The 16,383-nt window shown below is 53.1% G+C and overlaps 1 protein-coding gene across 1 annotated transcript in view; it reads right to left on the bottom strand.

Annotated features, from left to right (window-relative positions):
* Window positions 1–16,158, bottom strand: part of KCNN3 (potassium calcium-activated channel subfamily N member 3) — a 165,339-nt gene extending 149,181 nt beyond the window's left edge. Inside the window, 2 exon segments of the mRNA XM_033195907.1 lie at window positions 14,867–15,702; window positions 15,705–16,158. Of these exon segments, the coding sequence (XP_033051798.1) occupies window positions 14,867–15,702; window positions 15,705–15,804 (936 nt within the window). The 5' untranslated portion in view covers window positions 15,805–16,158.
* Window positions 16,159–16,383: the final 225 nt, after the last annotated feature.

Genomic DNA, 16,383 nt, shown 5'->3' with positions numbered 1-16,383 from the left:
GAGGCTGAGGCAGAAGAATGGAGTGAACCCGGGAGGCGGAGCTTGCAGTGAGCCGAGATTGTGCCACTGCACTCCAGCCTGGGCGACGGAGTGAGTCTCTGTCTCAAAAATAATAATAATAATTAATTAATTAAAAAGTAAATAAAATAATATGACCATTCTCCTCTCAGAAGCCCCTGCACTCCCATCCAGAATGGTCCTAACAATTGTGATTGTTATTGATGATGACAATGATGAAAGGAAAAGAGATGTCATTTTCCTGTTATCTAACTGGCTGTAAAGTGAGCTGGGGCCTTAACAGATTGGGATCTAAGACTTGTCAATGGAGTGAGAAGTTGTATCTGGGAGGGAAGAAGCTCTTCATAACGCTCATCATAGCACTTATCACCATCAAACATAATACAGAATTAGCTTACATAGTTTACTATCAAGTTTACCTATTAAAATATAAATTCCTGACAGCAAAGATTTTTCTCTTTTGTGGGTTTTTTCTACCACAGTCATGCGTCACATAATGACATTTCAGTCAAGGTCCTGTACGATTATAATGAAACTGAAAAAATTCCTGTCACTTCGTGACATCTTGATGATCCCAAACCTGTGTCAGCCCAGGCTAATGTGTGTTTGTGTCTGTTTTTAACCAAAAAAAAAAAAAATTTTGTAAGTAAAAATGCATCTTTTTAAACAAATATTTCTAAAATGGAAAAAAGCTTATAGAGTAAGAATATAAAGAAAATACTTTTATGCAATTGTATAATGTGTTTGTGTTATTACAAAAGAGTATAAAAATCTTATAAAGTGAAAAATTTGGCCAGGCACAGTGGCTCATGCCTGTCATCCCAGCACTTTGGGAGGCCAAAGCAGGTGGATCACTTGAGGTCAGGAGTTTGAGACCAGCTCGGCCTACATGGAGAAACCCCATCTCTACTAAAAATACAAAAATAAGCTGGGTGTGATGGTGCATGCCTGTAATCCCAGGTACCCGGGGGGCTGAGGCAGGAGAATTCCTTGAACCTGGGAGGTTGAAGTTGCAGTGAGCCGAGATCGTGCCACTGCACTCCAACCTGGGCTACAGAGTGAGACTCTATCTCAAACAAAACAAACAAACAAAAAAGTTATAGTGAGGTAAGGTTAACTTGTTATTGAAGAAAAAACTATTTTAAATAAATGTAGTTAGCCTAAGTGAACAGTGTTTACAAAGCCTACACTAGTGTACAGTCATGTCCTAGACCCTCACATTCACTGTCCACTCACTGGCTGACTCACCCACAGCAATCTCCAGTCCTGCAAGCTCCATTCATGGTAAGTGCCCTATACAGGTGTAGTATTTTGTATCCATTGTACAGTATTTCTACTGTACCTTTTCTATGTTTAGATACATACTTGCCATTGTGTTATGATTGCCTACAGTATTCAATACAGTAACGGGCTGTACTGGTTTGTGGCCTGGGAGCAGTAGGCTCCACCATACGGCCTCGTGTGCCGAAGGCCATGCCACCTAGTCTGTGTAAGCGCACTGCATGATGTTCGCACGATGATGAAATTGCCTAATGACACATTTCTTAACTGTGCAACACATGACTGTATATCCGTGGTGCCTAGAACAATACACTGGCACATAACAGGCATTCAATAACTTTGTCAAATGAATAAAATTATTTTTCCGCCTGGGCTCGCTCCTCAGCTGGAAGTTTCTAAGTGCCTAGCATGTGGTAGGTGCTTGACAGATGCCTATTGAATGTCAGGCTGATCTGTTAGCAGGGTCATTGGGGAAACAGAGGCAGCTTCGCTGAGTCATCCCACAGAAAGGAAAAGCAAGCGCCAGGGGTCCTTGAGTCAGACGTGGTGCTTCCTCCTGCTGCCACCCATGCTCCCTCTCCCTGCCCTGAGGGAAGCTCCCCTGAGACCAACAGCCTCAGGTACCTCGGGGAAAAGTACATTTCTTTTCCTTTTCATAGACTTTTATTCTCCTAGTGGAAGACAAATTTGTTTCCCCTCCACCAGAAGGCCTCAAGCCACAGCTACTTACATTATAGTAATTAAATCCCTGCTGCTAGGAGGGTTCAGGAGACAAGCAGGCCTCGTGCCAAGGGCTGGCCTGCAGGGAGGAGGCAGCAGGAAGGGAGGCTGGCCAGAAGGGCCTGTCTCTCAGCTGTCTCCTGAGAGTGAGAAAATCCCCTTAGCCACTACGTCTTCACAGGCTTTCGCTTGTGGGACAGGACGATAACGCCCCCCACAGCCCACCCTGCCAACATGCACCATCCATGAGGACCCCCTCCAGCTGGAACAGCACAGCTTTCTTCCAGTTTTCTCTGTAACTCCATCTGGTGCTCACGACCTTCCACAGATGGCCAATGCAGGAAACATCCCCTTCTCAGGCTCCTTCTCTCACTCTCTAGATGACAAAACAGAGGCCCAGAAACCAAGCTGCCCACACCTAGCCCAGGACGCTTCCCCTCACCTGCAACTCAGCTGGCCTTCACAGCGCGCTCCATGGGTGCCAGAAACCATGTCCCATGCCTTACAAACAGCAATCTCATTAACTCTCATGACAGGCCCAGCGGCCAGGTTAGGATTCCCCCCCATGGAAACTGCGAATCAAAGCACCAAGACAGCTCCCAAAGCCACACAGCCTACAGTGAGCGACACAGCCAGCGCTGTACCGGAGATCTGCCCGGCGCTAAAGCCTGTTCTCCTAAAGCCAGGCTAGATGGCCCATATAGAAGAATCAGAGGATGGCCTGGGAGACAGTCACGAGGGAGGATGGAAGAAGTGAGGGTGAGATGGACCTTCAGGAAACAGGGGGAAGGGGAGCAGACAGACGCATGGGACATCAAGTCTCAGGCTTGTGGGTCAAACCCAAGCCACATGTGTGTGGCCTTGTCTGTCGCAAAGCTTACATCAGACCTGTTGCTACTTATTCAGTGCCTGCCTCCCCCACCAGTCTGTGAGCTCCATGTCTATTTGGTGCTGAACCTCCAGAGCCAACCAGAACACACCAGGGGATGCCCTTGTCACATTTATTCCTCATGACACCCATTCTCATGACAGGGAGAAAACACTGTTAACCCCATTCACAGACCTGGAGACTGAGGCTCAAAGAGGTCAGTTTTCTCAATGAGGTTGCACAGCTGGGAAGCCACAGAGCTGCGGCGAGAACACTAGGACACATGCTGCTGAGGGCTCAGCTGGCCCCTCCAGGGCCCACAGGAGACTTTCCTCAGCCCCAGAGCCCAGACGGCACCTAGAGCTTCAGCAAACCCCTATATCTAAACTGACAGCATCCTCCTCCCCTCCTCCCTTCCTCCCTCCAAGAGCACAAAACATCCCCTGAGGCTCTGGGGGAGGCTGGAAGGGCAGTGAGGGTGGCACAGTAAGGGGCAGAGTGGGCAGGAGTGGAGAGCTCAGGGAGGCAAGGAGAAGCTTTTTAGCTTGAAAGAGCCCAGTCTAGGGTGTGATATGCAAAAGTGTGTCTGCTGCACAGTGTGCAGGCGTCAGAGACACTCCCCTATGTGCAAATCCGAACTCCACCACCTCCCGGCTGTGAGACCCTGGGAAAGTCACTTAACCTCTCTGAGTCTTGGATCTGTCATCTGTAAAATGGGGAGAATTATATCTACCTCATAGGGTTGCTGTGAGGGCTTAATGAGATGAGATGTGTAAACGCACATAATAGGTCCTTAATAAATATTCTCTTCTCCTCCGCCGCCTGTCACCTCTTCACTCCTGAATAAGACCTGGTGTTGCTTTGGAGTCATTCTTATGAAAGGAAAAATAAGTTCCCATTTTATGAAAGCGGTGCATTTCCCCCAAGCTGCTGTGGACACAAGCATTATATATGATCCCATCCACCCACGAGGAAACCCTCATGACTCAACTCCATCCTAGACTTGCTCTCAGCTTGCATCAATTTCATTTCACTCTTGAGGGATCTTTCCATCGCTGGCACATAGTGTGCACCCCGTCAGGTGTCTTCTGCCAAAATGCCCTCCTACCAGGCTCAGCACCATTACTCTCCCGGAGTAGAGGAAAGCATCTTGGCAGAGCTTAAGGTCCAGCCCAGAGCAGGAGGGGCTGGGAACCCTGGGCCCAGCTGTGAGGGACCTTGTATGATCCCAAGGCCACTGAGCTCTCAGAAGAAACAACCAAAGGCAAAACCCACCACTGCCCAGCACGGACAAGAGCCCCCTGAGTGCCAGCTCTGCTCCACGTTGAATTCTCCACCTCTCACCCACAAGAGGAATTAAAATTCCACCTCCCAGATAAAGAGGCCGCTGTGCAAGGCCACACAGCTGAATAGCCAGGGTTTGAATCCAGGTCTATGGGGAAAGGCTGTGCTCTCTTAGGAAGAGTTGGTGGAGAACAACACATCTGGCTGGGGAGAGACCCTCCCCAGAGTACGTAAGGCACAGATTCTCTGCACTCCTGCCGCCTGGAGCAGGGCTTGCCACACAGTGGATGTTCAGGATATGTTTCCAAAAGAGGGATGGGAAAAAGAAAAAGAGAGGAAGAACTAAAACCAGGAATTCCTAGATTCCAGCTATACCCCTGCCACCAACAATGCTGAGTAGCCTTGGACAAGTCACATCACTTTTTTTTTTTTTTGAGACAAAGTCTCACTATGTTGTCCAGGCTGGTCTCGAGCTCCTGGGCTCAACCGATCCTCCTACTTCGGCCTCCCAAAGTGCTGGATTACAGGTGTGAGCCACCACATAACTTCTATGGGCCTTGGGGTCCTATAAGGAGGAGGATGGTCCTTTCCCTGCCTTCCTCACAGGGCTGGGAGGCATATGCAGAGATCATGCCCACCCAGGCTAGCACACCTGTCTGGCCAACAGAGCTTGGCCATCCAGAGCAGGTGTGGTGCCTCCCTGAGGAGGCCTCCCCTGCATCCTCCACCAATGCCATCCAGCTCTGAGCTCCTCCAAAGGCGGTGGCTCAGCCCTGAGCAACATGCCTGCCCCAAGCCCTCACCCTGGGAGAAGGTAACATCACCCATGCCGGCAGCTCCAGGCTCTCCCGTGTATGGAAGCTTTTTGGGGGCCAACATCTTACCCACTGGAAGACAGAAAAGAAAGAAAATAGCTAAACTCCAATTTGTTAAAATCAGAAATCTCAAAAGGGGTTTGCTCTGCAAAACTCCCTGCTAGTGGAAGCCTGTGAGGAGGCAAGCAGGTGCCAACTCAAGCAAAGGGGCTAGGAGGAGCCACCATTTGCTGGCAGCCCAGGAGCGCCCACTGCCGGGTTGGCCACTTGACCAACCATTAGCAAGTGTCATCCTCCCCAGGCTAGTGGGTGTCAGTCTCCACACATCCATTACAAACAGGGACAATGAGGCTCAGAGAGTTTGAGACACAGAGCTTAAGGAAAACCAACAGTGGCAGATGGGCTAGAATGAGCAAGGGCAGCCTGTCCCTGCCTCCCTGCAGGGCCCCCTCAGTTCAAAGCCACTGACAGGTCAGCAAGGTTCGATGGCTCAGGCCAGGCATCTGCTTCCTCCTCCCTATGTACTGGGTAACCCTGGGCAGGGGACCCACCTTTATAGGTCTCTCCATCTATAACCTGAAGCAAAACACCAAACAACTGTCTTTATAGATGTTGCCTGCCAGGCCTGGTATGAGCGAGCTCTAAAGAGTAGGTGCCAGCTCAGCTCCTGCAAGGAGTGTCCTTTAAGCTGACTTTCCTGTTCATTTGACACTGAGCATCACTCCTGTCCTGTAAGAAAAATGCCCAACAAGCTGACTCAAAAATAACAGATGCCAATTTGCATATTATTTCACACATCATTTGCATGCTGTTCATTTAGTATCATCAAGGCTCTGCTCAGAATACAACTCTGGTTACCCTGCCACCAGGGCTTGTGAAAAAAATATGGCTTCCACGAAGGGCAAGCCCTAGGCACGTCCTTCCCCTGCCCAGCTGCTCTTGCTGCCTGCCCCCTGGCACCTGGCTGGGAACGTCACCCACTGCCGCAGCCCTGGCGCTCCAAGCAGGGTGAAGGGGCAGAAAGGACCTTTCGAATTCTAGAAAGCACCCTGACTCAAGTCTTGAAGAGGAAATTGTGTTCTCTTGGTGACGCATCAGACAAGCTGTAGCAATGCTTTTCTTCCCTGTTTCTGTAACAGGCCAGCTTCCCAGTTCAGCTCTTCCCGGGGCCCTGCTCTCTCAGCCTTTTTCTGCCTGGTCATCATATGTCCCCCTGACCTTCCTCCAGGCCTCTCAGCCTCTGGCCTGGCCCCACGGGTTTATTTTTGTTCTCTCTCCACCTGTCCGATTTGCATGTCCACACCCGGTTAGCTCTGCCCAGACCACAAATTGCTGACTGAGTGTAGAATAACTGGGCCCCATGGGGTAAGAAGGCTCCAGAAGTCCAGCCCAGGCCACCACTGCAGCCCTGCCCTCCAGGGAACAGCCCACTTCCTTTTTACTCACACAGATTCACCCAGCAAGATCTATCCAGAAACATGACTGGGGAGCTGGTCATGGAGGGGAGGCCATTCGACCTCATGAGAAAAGGGGCGTGTTCCACACGTGCTCTCCAGGCAGGGACACCAGCTCATCTATGGGCACCTGCAGACAGTGGAGGGGTGACGTGGGCGCACATGCCCCTCCAGTCTTGATGCTCCAGGTGGCAACTTCTAACCACCACTCTAATAAAGACAACAGCTGCCAGCTGCTGAGACCCAGTGTGTGGCTGGCTCTGTGCTGGCTGCTGTGCTACAGCCAGTAGTTGTGATTCCCTCTTAACATTGAGGAAATAGGCTTTGGGTTCAGTAAGTTCCCAGAGGACACATCACTGGTGTGCCACTCAAGCCTTTTTTTTTTGAGACAGAGTATTGCTTGGTCGCCCAGGCTGGCGTGCAGTGGCGTGATCTCAGCTTACTGCAACCTCCGCCTCCCAGGTTCAAGTGATTCTCCAGCCTCAGCCTCCTGAGTAACTGGGATTACAAGCGTGTGCCACCACGTCAGGCTAATTTTCGTATTTTTAGCAGAGATGGGATTTCGCCATGTTGGCCAGGCTGGTCTCGTGCTTCTGACCTCAGGTGATTCACCTGCCTCAGCCTCCCAAAGTGCTGAGATTACAGGCATGAGCCACCACGCCCGGATCCAAGAACTTAACTACCAAGCCCGGCCACCTCTGAGAAAGGATATCAGGTGTTCAGGGCCTGAGTGTGTGGAACTCTGCAGCCCTGGAGGTTACCGATGCTACCAAATATTCCATCCATCACTGTGCCCTCGCCCTGGGCCTGTGTTCACTGCTGCCCAAAGCCTCTCCTGACAAGACAGTCTCTTGTGTCCTCCCTACATGCCCTTGTGTGCACCACATGGCAGCAACCTGAAGCCGTCCTCATGCCCGCTCTGTTCCTTACACACTCTGCCCCCTCTCCCCGGACTTCTCACACTCAGAATTGAGCCCCTGCCCGGGCCCCTCCCATCCTGGCTTGTCTAGACCTTCAGGGACCCCCCAACCCCTTACAGGGAATCCACCCAGCATCCCCAGTCTGAGTCACTGTCTCCTTCCTCAGTCTTCCCAAGCACCAACACCATAAACCACCGCCCGCCTGGGATGGATGCCATCTGGGTGCTGCCTGACACCCCTGAGAACAGGACTCTCGGGACTGTGGCTGCTCAGCCTTGTGATGAAACATGATCTGGAATTGGATTGCAAAGCCTCAGCACAGGAAGGGCGTTCAGCTCCTGTTTTAAGGCCAGAGAAATGAGACCCAAAGAGAAGGGACTCGACAAAAGATCACACAACAAGCTGGAAGCAAGAGGCAGAAGCACCTCCTGAGGGGCTCAAAGCAGAGACAGTCCTTTTCCCGGCACTCAGTGCCCACGACAGAGCTCAACAGAGGCGTGAGGCACAGACAGGGACACAGGAAAATGGGACTCAAGAATGAAGAAACTTCCAGAACCAGGAATGGAGAAACTCTTCGAGGTCCCTCGCTCAAATCCCCAGCAGAAGTTTGTGGTGGGATTTGCAATAGGGAAACCAGAAGTGCACTGAGACCTGAGCTCTCATTCTAGAACCATCTCTCCTGAGATGGGCACCTGGAGTGAGTCACTGAACCCTCGGACCCCCTGTGCAGCCGAGTTTTCTCATCCCTGAGATAGCTGGTCATCATGAGCCCTGGGCCAGCCATCATGAGGGTCATGAAGGACCCAGGGATGAAAATGCCTTGTAAGATGTAAGATGCTGAGCTCATGTGACTGTCCCCTGATAAACAGCCACACAGCCAGTGCTGGAGGAAAAAGGCAGCCTAAAAGAAGAGCAGGCCAGGCGCGGTGGCTCAAGCCTATAATCCCAGCACTTTGGGAGGCCGAGACAGGCGGATCACGAGGTCAGGAGATCGAGACCATCCTGGCTAACACGGTGAAACCCCTAATCCCCACACCTACCCTCCTCACAGCCTGCCCGGTATCACCCTGAGGGCAGCAGCACCAGACTCCAGAGAGGTGGCATCAAGAACTGACCTTGGGCCAGTCCACAATCTCACCCTGATCCTAGGCTACCCCGGGGGCCCACACTTGCCCTTGTCACCCCTCCAGCACTGTCTTCTCCAGGTCCTGCGCTGGCATCTCCTGCCCTCCATCGAGCCCTTCCTGCCCAGCTCGTGGTAAAGTTCCTCCTGTCCCAACATTTTGCATCACGGGTCTCAGGGCCATAAACTCAATTTGTCTGTTTTAAGGATATGGGCAATCTAACCAGCAGCAGCAGGCCAGGGAAAGGACACCTCGGGAGCTAAATGGGCCTGGGTTCTTATCTCAGCGCCACCACCACTAGCGTGTCAGCATGGCCTGGTGACCTCATCTACACAGGGGGCGGTGAACATGACCTGCTCCTCGTACTCCCGGGTGTAATGCAAAGCCAGCCCAGCGCTCAGCAAACGGTCCTTGCCTTCCCCTCTCCTGTCACTCAGCAACATCCCGGCCAGCCCAGCTGAAGTGCTGGGCGACCAGAAAGTAGCGTGGTCCCTGCCCCCAGCCGCTCCTCCCCTCCTTTCCCTCAGATCCCAGCTGAGCACCTGGGGGTGGAATGACAGGGTCGGGGGAGGGGACACTTCAAAACCCATTCGCCTCCTCCGGACTTTCCTCACCTGAAGAAAAGGCACTAGAATTTTCCTCCCCACAGCTCCTGGGAACAGCACAGTCTCAGAATTCCCCACCCTCATTATTTAAAGAGGAATAGGTGGCTTGCTTTCTTGCTCTCCCTTTGGGGTTTTGAAAGAAAAAGAAAAAGAACTACGAATGAACGTGCTGGTCTCCCTGTCACTGAGCTGAGTAAAGTGGTATTTCATCAATATACAGCTGCCCCTCACAACCCCTGCACACACTCATTTTCTCCCCCAAATGTGCTTCACAAATAACTGCAACAGAACTGAAGCACCCTATTCTGATCTTACATTTCCATCCAGGCCCCAGATTCTCTACAGAGGTTACTCAAATTTCTTTTCATTTTGATTTTCTGTACCTTATATTTTTTAAAGCAGATCTTTTGACCATGGCCTTACAAATCCCTCTTCCTGAAAGCGCAATAAGAGAAATACGAGGCCATCAGATGGCTTTCTAGTTAGGCTATGCAGGAGATAAATGCCCTAGTCAGAATGCCCCTGGCCGAGCACCCGGGTAACGCCGCCTGTGGGGAAGGGAAGTCCGGATGTGTGATGAAGTCTTTCCCCAGGACAGTTATAAATAGTGTGATGACACGCAAAGGAGAAGCATATATAAACAGTTAGCTGTCCCCCTGTGGGTTACAAATGTTTGACTCATTTACAGACTGTCCACAAAGATTATAAATAAAGTCACCACCACCCTGGGGCAGGCGGCAGAGAAGGCCATTTTCACGCTGTCAGAAGGCCATTTTCACGCTCGCCCTCCTGTGGGCCGACACACTCAGTGTGACCTGTGAAGACAAAATGTGTGCCCAGGGCCCTCAGCAGCGGGCTCACAGGCTCTCAACCAGTCTCCTGCCTTCTGCATCCTGGTCCTGCAGGTCACCCCACAGGGAGGGTCCGTGGAAAGGGCTGGAAAGGATCTATCCTACTCCTACTTTTCCGCCATGGCCTGAAACACAGGCACCAATACCCGGAGGCATCTTCTCAAAAATACCAGGACACCGTGACAGCCAACAGCCTATCCCAAACCAGCACCTGGCTCCAAAGAGAAGGTGCAGAGCCACTTGGCCATCCAAGCCTGGGCTGCTGCTCTGCCCTTCTGCAGACAGGGCTTCCATGACCAGGGAGAGCAGAGGATCAGAACTGGAACCAGCGATACTACTCAGCCATTTGGTCTGGAGGCTGGGGATGGACTCACGGACCTCTTTGAGGTCTGTAAAGAGACAGACAAGTTGGCCTTGGCCTAAGAGAATAGCCTTGGCCATTCTCTTTAAAGAGTGAACGGCCAGAGGACCAGGCTCCCCTGGGCATGCGGAAAAGCCTGTGCCACCAGGGTGGCCTCCCATGAGGCTGTCTGAAGAAAGAGTAACTAGAGGTTGGAAAAGAAGCCACCATGGGAGCAGACAGGGCAACCCAGATAAGCAGCTTCACACCAACTCCTCTCTGCCACCTGGGTTACCCCAGCAACGAGACCAGGCAGGGGCAGCAGAGAGGAGCAGAGGGGCAGGAAGTCGGTGGGGCAGGCGAGACGGGGCCATGGTAGGGGAGCGGGCAGGGGACTGGTTCTGCCTGGGAGGCGAGATGCAGACTAGTTTCGAGGCCAGGCATGGGGAAGTGGCTTGAGGTTGTACAGACTGGTGGGAAAGAAGAGCCGCGCCGTCGCACCAGCACTCTCCAGCCTCCCCGAGACGATCCCGCAGTCCAACGCCTGAGGTCCTGAGAAACGAGGCCCATGGGTGCCTTGCCAGCCACACAGAGGTACCAGCTCAGCCACCAACATGATGGCAGGGTCAGGGTGGTGAAGTCACAGCCTGGGGAAAGGGGAGGGCAGCCAGGTCTTTCCCCTCCCTAATTCCTTCTGAACCCAGGGAAGAGAACATAGAGGTAATTTAATGCAATGGAGTGGGTGTGCCCCAAACCAGCTCTAAAAGAAAATAAAGAACACCAAGAAGGACTTCACAGGTCCTTGCTGCTCTATCCAGGTGGCACTGATAGGTAGAGATGGTGTGACTAAGACTCTCAACAGAATCTCTAGACCAGGCCTCATCACAATGTCTAAGCCTTCAGAGAGTAAACCTGCCTATTAAAAAAAAAAAGGGACTCCTCATTTGGTTCAAGGGTCACCTGGTACCTTTAGGAGCCTATTGAGGCCATCTCAGGCATTTCTCTGCCATTTGATCTCATGTCCCAGGCATAATAATGAGAAGCTCCCCTCTTATCTGAGCTCGCCCAGGAATCAAGCCCCACCTCCCTGCTCCACGCTGGTGCCTCCTAGCAGAGCTTCCTTCCAACATCAGCACCTACAGGCCTGTGAGGCGGGAGCTGGGGATGTTCTGTCCCGGTTGCTCAGCCCCCTCACACTGGCTCCCATTTGCATTCACTGAACATGCACGGAGCACATGCCACCCTCCTTTTCAAGAGACCCAGGCCTGCATGATAAGTTGCTCCCCCAGCAACAGGCACCTGCCAAACAGGTAAACAGCAAGGCCACAACCCCATGGGAAAAAAGGCAGAGAACTTCAGAAAGCAGCAGCTCAGGCACAAGGTCAGTTAATCTTCAATCACTTGGGGAAAAATCCCCTCCCAAGAGCCTTTGAGTGGGAGCTGCCATTGGCAGGGCAGAATTACCTAATCTGCCTGGTACCCCTGAGGCTGCCTCGTCCATCCGCCTGCCTCCAGACTGGTCAGCAGGGCGAACCAGGCACACAAAACTCTCCAGCAAAAGAGACTGTCACCCATCCCTCCCCAGGATCCACTGAATATCCCTGAGCTCTCCTGGGCTGTGACTCCTCATCTTACCCAGACTGTGGAGGAGAAGAGACCACTTCCTCCATGAAACTGGGACACAGATATTCACCTCCATCACCTCCATTCACCAAGAACAGACCATGTTTAAAGGTGGTCTCTAGTCAGACCCAGTCCCTTCTCAGAACTTCTTCCCTCCCAGATACAACTTCCCACTCCATTGACAAGTCTTAGATCCCAATCTGTTAAGGCCCCAACTCATTTTATAGCCAGAATTAGATAACAGGAAAAAGACATCTCCTTTCCTCTCATCATTGTCATCATCAATAACAATCACCATAGGTCCCATTTGTTGAGCAGGCAGATACATGCCTTACATGTCTCTAATTTAATTCTCCCTCCTTGACAGCTGGGGAAACAGGCTCGCTTAAGCTCCATGACTTATCCAAGATCACACAAATAGTAGTGGCAGAGCTGGGATTCCAACTCTGGCCCAGTTCCTTGAAACCATCCCATCTGCTTCCAGGAGAGAGGGGTATCTACCTTGGCCCTGCGGTGTCTACAGGGCCTGGTACACAGGAGACACCCAGAAAATACTTGTTCCATAAATGACTCAAAACCTGGATGGCCAGTGCAGGGATGGGTGAGTGGGTGAGCAAGTTAAATGAACTCTGCTTATCTCAGGAGCAGCTCCAAGGCACACAGGAAGTGGCAACTGAGGCAAGAAGGACCTCTCAGCTGCTGTCCCCTCAGTGCACACCACTGCTGCCATGAGGGTCAGTGATTCAGAAATGGGGGAAGCCAGGCACCTCAGGTGGCCTCCCCCTTCATTCACCTAAAATCTGCCTTCCGCATCTCTGGGAAAGCCCCTTTCCCTGAGTTCCCCCTCAGGGGTGGCACCTGCCTCAGGCAGGGAAGAGGGCCCGATCCTGAAGAGTGGTGACCCTCCCGTCACATTAAGACAAATGTGCATAGATCCTATGCACAGCCACTGCCTCTGGGAAGAGCCATTTCCTTAAGAATTCTGACCACGGTGTCACTGAAAGAGAAGATGCTGGGGCTGCCCCTTCCCCACACCCTCCTTGCATTGGGGCCTTCATCAGTTTTCCCCAGCAAGGGCCCCTGATCTCCAAGGGAGGACTGGAGAGAGCCAGGGCTGTGACCAGGGCAGCTGCCAGCCCTGGCGAGGCTGCCAGCCCCATCTCCTGGAGCGCCCAGCAGGAGAGGCGGTTCTGAGAAGGCAGCGAGCAGAAGGACCCGCAGACGCAAAGGCTCATTACAGGGAATGACTAAGTGAGCTGCGATTCCAGGGGAAACCCCACTCGCTTCTGCTCGCTGAGACGCTCATCCTTGAGCTATTTTGACTAAGGCGGCTTCCAGGTGCTGCCCTCCGCTGGGGCAGCCCACTGACAGCAACCGGGTTGCTGGAGGACCCTCTGCCTGGAAGTCTTGGTCTTGGCTATTCAGGTCGTCTGACAGGTCTGCCCCACCCGTTTCCAGGGCGGGAAAGTCTGCCCATCCCCAGTTAAAGCGAGATGCTGGGAATGGGGGAAATCCGATCAGCACCTCCTAGGTTTTTGCGGCTGGATTTCAATAAGGAATGTGACAGTCTCGCAGCAGCTGTGCCCTGCCTGAAACAAGCTCTATTTGAAACCTCCAACAGCTGAACCCCTCCCAGCTACCCGCTGGCCAGCCCGGCCAGCCACCCCCTGCCCTAAATGACAAATAAATAGAAAAATCCAAGCAACAAGCAGGCGCATGCATACGTACACACATTACACACATATACACACACACACCAACAAATTGGGGGTGGGGGTATCGTGGAGCCACTTGTCCACTGATTCCCAGGTCTCCAAGCCTTCCAGCCCACAGCAGGAGAGCTCCCCGGCAAGCAGAGCATCGGCAGAAACCCACCTTCCTCCATCTCCATTCCCTCTGGGAGGGAAACCCCCTCCTCCGTCTTGGGGCTGGACTGAGAGGCTGGAGCAGTGGGGCCAGATCCCCCCTAAAGCCAGTGCCTGCTGTTCTCCATCCGGGCGCGCACTCACACACACACTCATCTTTATTTATCCCAAGGAGAAGGAGTTGAGGTGGGAGGGGAGAACTGGGGCTGAGCTGGGGCGCGGGCTTGCGGGGACCGCCTGGCAAGCCCTGTCATCCCATCCCAAGGAGAGGTGCTCCCCCAGCTGATGCCAAGGCGGCGCCCAGCTGCTCTGCCCAGGTAACACCTGTAGCCATTTTTATCAGGAGATGTTTACAAAGCAGCAGCAGGTTTATTCTGAGTCCTCTCTCCTGAGGGAAAGGACCACTGATTTCCTCCATCTATATTGTTACCCCATGCCCTCAGGAGACACAGGTCATGAATGGTTTTCTGTTTTGCCTGAGTATTTCTGAGAAGAGGAGGCAAATAGAAACTTGGGAAGAGAGGAAGAAGACAGGGAGAGAAGGGACTTGGGCAATGGTATGGAATCCCCACCCCCCACCCAGACATTTATTTCTTTTTTATCCTCAGGAAAATGGAGTGGAGCAGGGAGGGGAGGAAAGAAGGGGAAGTCGCAGGAACTGGCAAACACATCAAGGCGGAGTGTAATTAATTGGTGCGTTAAGCTGCTGGGTTATGCTTTAGTACCAGTGAGCCAGGAGGAAAAGCGATTTCTCAGAAGGGATTATTTAATCCTCCCTAACAGAGAGTCTGCAAATTAGACACAGTGTGTGGGGATGTCCCCTACCCTCCAAAGGAAGCGAGGAATGAATTCTCCTGGGATCAAGAAGGAAAACCACGGGAAGTTAGAGTGTTCAGTATAACTGAGCAAGCGCCTCTCACCACCACCACCACCACCACCTCTCTCTCCCAGTCTCCCTCCCAATCTCTCTCAATCTCTCTCTCTCTCAATCTCTCTCTCTCTCTCTCAGTCTCTCTTTCAATCCCCCTCTCTCAATCCCTCTGTTGCTACCTACATATTCCTTTTGTTCAAGGTATAAAGAGAAACCACAGCCCCTACCTTTGAGTACAAACCCCAAGAGAGCTCGGTCTCTATCACCATAACAACAATTCCAAACATCCCAAAAATCAGAGCATAGTCACTCAGTCGCTTTCTCTTTTCAAACAGGGCCCTCCTGTGTCCCAGCTTATAGCCAATGTTTTGGTTTTTCCGCTTGTTGGCTTTGGGGAAGGTGGTGCTGCTGGCCGTGGTGCCGGCATGCTGGTGGTTGTGGGTGGCATTAGGGTGATGGAGCAGGGTCTGGTGGGCATGGTTGTCCTCCCGAGAGGAGATGACGATCTCCGGGGGGTTGCTAGGACTGAAAAGCTGGAGGGGTTGGCCCTCAGTCTCGGCCTCAATGAGGTTCCTCCGGGAGGCGCTGAGGCGGCTGAGGGGCTTCATGACCCCACCGCTATACTTGCAGGAGCTCATGGCGATCTCCGTGAAGGGGTTGCTGTCCCGCCGGTGCACCAGGGGGCTGGCCTGCCGGTGCCGGCTGCCTCCGCCAGGCCCACTTGTAGCTGTGGAACTTGGAGAGTGGCCAAGCAAGTGGTCATTGAGATTGAGCTGGCTGCCTTGCCTGGAGGAAGGGTGGAGGATGGCGGTGGAGTTGGACGAAGGGGGGGGCCTGAAAGCGGTGGGAGAGGAGTGCAGCAGGCCAGGGTGGACGGGCTGGCTCTGGAGTTGGGCGAGCTGAGACAGGGGATGCGGTGGCTGCTGCTGCTGCTGCTGCTGCTGCTGCTGCTGCTGCTGCTGCTGCTGAAGCTGCGGAGGCTGAGGCTGCAGCGAGGGTCCCAGGGGCTGCTGGGGGGCTGCTGGTGGCGCTGGCGGTGGTGGCTGCTGCTGCTGCTGCTGCGCTGCTGCTGCTGCTGCTCATCCCCAGAGGATGGACAGGGGCACTTGGGGTCTTCATCCAGGTCCCCCACCCCAGAGTCATGGAAGTGCCCAGAAGTGTCCATCTTGGGGCCTGGCTGTATTCCCTGCAGCACAAGCCCCCACCCCAAAGCCACCCTCGCTCCAAAGATGTCCTCAAAGAAAGCCAGGCATCCAATCTCCCCCACCAGTGTCTTGGCTCCAGTCCTCTCTCTTTGGCTTGCTTCGGTTCTCTGGGGCTGCCTGGAGTCCAGACGCTGCCACTCAAGAATGCATTGTATTGGGCAGGGAGGGAGAGCAGGAGGGGAGCTTGGAGAAAGAAGAGGGGGTGAAAGAACTCTCTCAGGAGGTGGTCCTCTAGGAGCGTGTGAGGCCAGGATCAGCTTCACTCCTCGCTGGCTCAATAGCTTCGCTCGCCTCCTCCTGCCACTGTTACATTGTAAGCCAAGCCCACTTATTAGCAGCTGGTCTCATTGGCTTGGCTTAACTCTCCAACCTCCTCCTAGCTCCGCCTCCCGCGTAGGCTCCTCCCCAGGGGAGGGGCATGGCGTCCTCGTCTCCGGCCCCAGTGGCGGCGCAGCGAGGGCTGGGAACTGTAGTTTTTGCTCCCCGACCCCGGAGCTGAGCCACTGTCCTCTTTGCTCTGACAGGTATGGCCACAGCCC

This window comes from Trachypithecus francoisi, unplaced genomic scaffold, assembly GCF_009764315.1.
Source record: "Trachypithecus francoisi isolate TF-2019V2 unplaced genomic scaffold, Tfra_2.0 Lachesis_group5, whole genome shotgun sequence".
NCBI lineage: Eukaryota > Metazoa > Chordata > Mammalia > Primates > Cercopithecidae > Trachypithecus > Trachypithecus francoisi.
This window is presented reverse-complemented; position numbering and strand designations above follow the sequence as displayed.